This window comes from Octopus bimaculoides, chromosome 28 (genome assembly GCF_001194135.2).
Source record: "Octopus bimaculoides isolate UCB-OBI-ISO-001 chromosome 28, ASM119413v2, whole genome shotgun sequence".
NCBI lineage: Eukaryota > Metazoa > Mollusca > Cephalopoda > Octopoda > Octopodidae > Octopus > Octopus bimaculoides.
In genome coordinates this window covers 10199532-10205252 of record NC_069008.1, presented here as the reverse complement: position 1 = coordinate 10205252, position 5721 = coordinate 10199532, and the positions used below count along the sequence as shown (strand labels likewise).

Here is a 5721-nt window from a genome sequence, read left to right as displayed (position 1 = left end):
ATATATATATGCACATGTATATATATATATATATGCACATGTATATATATATATATATATGCACATGTATATATATATATATATATATATATGCTATATATTGCACCTTTAATAATCTTGTAAAGTTACCTATCCACTCAACCTATCCTATCCTTGGTTACACTTCACTTACATGCACTTCCCTGTAACATAAGTGTGACCCCCATCACATCTTTACTGTTTTGATCCTCTTTTTCTCTCTCTTACACCCTCCAACTGAGGCGGCCATGTATCTCCTTTATTGCAAGACAGCTATTTCTTTCTCTAGGTTCATACTTTAACTTTTCCTCACTTGGAACAAAGCCACCTCCTTCAATACCCCTTTGTTGAGGAATCCTCTCTTATAAGCTATTGGTTGCCCTCACTGCTACTGTAGACATTCACACTCTTTAAAGTGGTTGGTGTTAGGAAGTGTATCCAGCCATAGAAACCATGCGAAAACAGACAGTAGAGCTTGGTGCAGTCTTCTGATCTGCTGGTGCCTGTCAAACTGTCCAACATATGTCAGCGTGGGAAACAGATGTTAAATAATGATGATGATGTTAATGATAGTGATTATATATCTTTTATGTTTTGTCTTTTACTTGTTGTAGTCATTAGACTGTGGCCATGGTGGGTCACTGCTTTGAAGAATTTTTAGTCAAATGAATTGAACCCCAGTACTAATTTTTTTGCCAAGCCTGGTGCTTATTCTATTGGAATCTTTTGTTGAATCACTAAGTTACAGGGATGTAAACATACCAACACCGGTTGTCAAGTGGTGGTAGGGGACAAACACAAAGATACACACACACACGCACACACAACAGGCTTCTTCCAGTTTCTATCTACCAAATCCATTCATAAGGCCTGAGGCTATAGTAGAAGACACTTGCCAAAAGTGCCATGCTGTGGGACTGAACCCGGAACAATGTGGTTATGAAGCAAGAGTCTTACCACAAGCCATGCCTGAACCACATATATATATATATGTAAACCTTAAAGTAGTCATACAAACAGATCAAAACTATTTCTTCATGGACTGAAAAAATCATGAACAGCTTTAATAGATTGTTAACCCTTGTTGTAGTCATCATAACTGTCTACATTACATGATCAATCCCAGAGAACCCCCCACATATCATTTGAATATACAACTGCTGGAGCAGGACTGACCTGGGTTTAAACAACAGCCACAATAGCAGAATCAACAGAACAAAACTTACCAAAACCACTAAGACCACTGGCGTGAAAGTTAGCCAGATTGAAACCATGTTCACTCTCCATAACAGCACACAACACCTCACATGCCTCAATTGCCTGATCAGAGTAGTTGATGGCCAGCTGGAGTGCTGTGTTGTTTGATTCATACTTGCCAATGAGCACACTTAGTCGGTCGGTAAGGGTCTTGCTTTCCTCCAGGTTTAATGCCAACAGTCCATACTGAGATCTCCAGTGATCAATTTTGCTATTCAGGCGTTCAAATTCAATCTCAAATTCACGTATCTTGCTTTCGGAGATCTCATTCCCACATTTGTAGACTGTCTGCACTATTTCCTGCATACTGGAACATTCCTGTAGACTTTGCACTAGGTGCTCTGCCACTTTGGCATTTGGTAGCTGCTGCAACAGAAGAATTAAAAGAATTCTTTTTAATTTTAAGTCATTCAGGTAACATTTCGATGTAATTTTCCTTTCTAAAAAGAAAAGCAAAAACATTTCAATTTAAATATTTAAAGAATATATATATTGAATATAACTAATTAGAATGTTAATGTCTTGCAAGCAGTGTTCTTCATTTCCAATCTTCTGTGGAAACATGTCTGGTCATAGGAAACATTACTTTGCTTGGAAACAGGTGAGATCAGCTGTGGGGATATGTGCCATTGCAGTGTGTTGCTACATTCACAATTTGTTGGTGTAGCCTGGGTCCTGACTGGTGACTGACCTGTTGAGCAGAGTCCAAGTCAGTCCCCATCTCCATGATACATCTCATCATCTACCATGACCCTGTGGCTGTCAACTGAGCTGGATCCTCAGTGAAGAGAATATGGTAAGCAGCGTCTAACTTGGAAAATCAAACAACATGTCCAAGCAGTCTGAGCTGGTGCTGCTGAATCATACAAGTAACTGGATGCATCACAGTTTCTGAGTAGACTTGTTGGCTGGATATGAAATCTGACCAATGGTAACCCATAATTATATGAAGTGTCCTGGTACCAAAGGAGTTCAGGAGAAACCCAAGAGTCCTCAAACAGTATCCAAATCTCACAACTATAGAGCAGGACAGGGAGGACTAGAGATCTAAAGACCTGAAACTTTGTCCTCCTGCACAGATATTGGCAGTGTCAAACATCCTTGTCCAATGACTCCACAGCTGTACTGGCTTGTCCAAGTTTTTTAAGGACTTCAGATTCATAACTAAAGCTGATATGAATCTCACTGCCAAGATCAGAATAAGTGAACTGGTCAACAACTTCAAGAATTTCACCGACAACATAGACGAGGTGGAGTCCTCCAAGAAGCCAAAGAAGGACTGGATTTCTTATTTTAATTTGACAAGTGGTTCTCACTCAGTGAAAAGGGAGTGTTCCTTAAGACATTCAGAGACTCAGCAAAAATAACTGAGTCATCAGCAAAATATAGGTCTGTAATCTTAGTTTCACCAATGAGTGCATCACAACTTGATTGAGCCACCATTTGGTCACATATCTAATCCATGCAGGTACTGAACAGAGTGGGAGCCAAGACACAACCCTGACGGACCTCAGTTGTCAAAAAATCTGCTGATAAATTCTGTCAGACCATGCAAGATAGAAAAGGGGATACTAAATAATGCTAATACACACATGCACACACACACACACACACACACACACTCTCTCTCTCTCTCTATACACACACTCACATGCAACAAGCTTCCACTGTTTTCTTTTTTTGAAATTAATTCACAAGGTATTTGCTGGCTCAGAGCTTTAGTAGAAGCAAGTTGCTCAAGAACTGAACCTGAAACTCTGTATATAACTTGTTTGCAAAACACCTGTTGTTCCATTCTAGCATAAGCGAGACAAAATCATATTAAGGCATTATTTTACAGCTGGATGTTTCTATTGTCACAAATTCTTATTTGCGTTGCAAATAAGGGATTTTTATTCAATAGGTTTCCAAAAAACATGAAGCTATAGGAATTGTTAACATAATGTTACTGCATTTACTCCAGTAATTTCATGTGTAGACATCACTGAATGTAAACATTCACATATACACATACAGACATATATATTTACATACATACATATGCATGTACATATGATACAAACAACCATACTTCTAGTTCCTCTGTCCCCATTCACATCTACTCACCTTGTACTTCGAAGAGCCACCTGGACACCCAAACACTTCTATTTATATTTATCTCTTTGCTGCTCCTACCAAACATCCTCACTCTTCTCCTCTGTGAATGGCCATGTAGCTCTACTACAACAACAACCTGCTTCTTCCACTTTCACATACTTTAACCCCTCCTCTCCTAACATAAAGTTGTCTTCTTTCTATCCACCTCAGGTTTTGTAGTGTTCCAAGCTACATGGTGACCTCATTAGTAGTGTGGCACAGAAATAGTACTCACTACATACTGTAAAGTGGTTGGTATTAGGAAGGGCATTCACCTGTAGAAACCATAACAAAGTTGACACAGAAGCATAAAGCAGTTCTTAGACCTATTGGATCCTTTAAAACTGCCCAACCCATGTCAGCATAGAGTATGGACATTAAATGGTGATGATGACATATATATGGTAATTTTGTACAGTCTCTGCCTGCTAAATTCCATTCACAATCCAAGGCTCTAGTACAAGGAACTTGCCCCATTTGCCACACAGATCAAATCTTGAAAGATGTGATTAGGAAGTAATCTTTTAACCACACAGCCATTCATTACCCGGTTTGACAGGTATTTTACAGCAATAACAACAACAATAATAATGGCTTGGCACCTACCTGCTTATCAGTTGCACATGTTTTTAATTTCTTTAGTTCAGCAATCTTGGCCACAGGGAATTGTTCATTGGTTGCCAAAGCTCTACAGTATATAAAATATATATATATACATATATATATATATATATATATATATATATATATATATATATATATATATATATATATATATATATATATCGATTTAAATAAGAGCTAAAAGATGATCCATTGTAAAAGCTTTATTATGACCTATGATCATTTCGATGCAATATCCAGACCAATTCATGCATATTATAAAATATGGAATATTGTATCTCTTCAGGGTCAGATTAATTCATAGCAGACAGTACTATCTGTCTGCTATGAATTAATCTGACCCTGAAGAGATACAATATTCCATATTTTATAATATGCATGAATTGGTCTGGATATTGCATCGAAATGATCATAGGTCATAATAAAGCTTTTACAATGGATCATCTTTTAGCTCTTATTTTAAGTGATATACATACAAAAACTTACATGTGAGAATTTTGCTATGTTTGATAACAGATACAATATTTTTACCAAATTTTGGTATAAATCTATAAATACACACATACACACACACACACATATATATATATATATACACACACACATATGCACATACATATGTATATACACATATACACACACACACACATCTATATATACTGCAAAGCGAGAGACTTGGAGATGCCACTATGAAAGGTTGCGAAATGAAAAGAATGGGAGAAAGAGTGTCTGCCAAATTTCAAACCAACAGAGGGACCTGGGATTTGAATTAGCAGTACCTTGGTAGATAAAGCAATTATGAGATACTAGGTGAACCTGTGAAAATTTCACAGAAAATATAAAAAATGTAAGCGTCTGTAAATTGTGTGCTGATGCCATGAGAAATGTTTTTATATTGTGACAATTAAAGGTGGTGAGCTGGCAGAATCGTTAGCATGCCAGGTGAAATGCTTAGCGGTATTTTGTCTGTTTTTATAGTCTGAGTTCAAATTTTGCTGAGGTCGACTTAAGTACCAGTTGCATACTGGGGTCGACCTAATTGACTGGCTCCCTCCCGACAAAAATTTCAAGAACTTGTGCCTATAGTAGAAAAGTATATTGTGATAGTTACAGAATATAGAAAGAAGAGTAAAACTGATAACTATATAATCCAGCCAAAATATCTCAGATACACAAACGTAAACGGAATTACTATTTAACCTAAGAATACATTGTACATATTCAGAGAACCAACTTGGTTTAGTGGTAAGGAACGTTTTTCTCGTATTCTTTTACTTGTTTCGGTCATTTGACAGAGGCCATGCTGGAGCACCACTGTTTAGTCGAAGAAATTGACCCTTGGATTTATTCCCTGTAAGCCTGGTGCTTATTCTATCAGTATCTTCTGCTGAGCAGCTAAGTTACAGGGATGCACCAACATCGGTCGTCAAGCAATGGGGTTGGGGGGGGGGACAAATACAAACACATTCATATATATGTGTGTATGTGTTCAGTTTTTGTTTACTTATACAAATCAACAACAATTTGTTAAAAATAACATCCAAATCTCTCTCATACTATGCTCTTGTTAGTATTAAGGGAAGGGAAAAAAATAGAATTAATATTTTTGATTTTGTTCGGCTCTATGAATTTAATTTTTTTTAATGCTTTCATCCATTACTTGATACAAGAAAAAAGAAATTGGAA

The 5721-nt window shown here is 37.1% G+C and overlaps 1 protein-coding gene across 1 annotated transcript; it reads right to left on the bottom strand.

Annotated features, from left to right (window-relative positions):
• Nucleotides 1-1200: 1200 nt before the first annotated feature.
• LOC106870702 (colorectal mutant cancer protein-like) lies at nt 1201-4094 on the bottom strand. The gene is made up of 2 exons (XM_052977765.1): nt 4018-4094; nt 1201-1641 (listed from the first exon to the last, which is right to left on the bottom strand). The coding sequence occupies exon 2, from the start codon at nt 1579-1581 to the stop codon at nt 1201-1203; it is 381 nt and encodes a 126-aa protein (XP_052833725.1). The 5' UTR covers nt 1582-1641; nt 4018-4094.
• Nucleotides 4095-5721: the final 1627 nt, after the last annotated feature.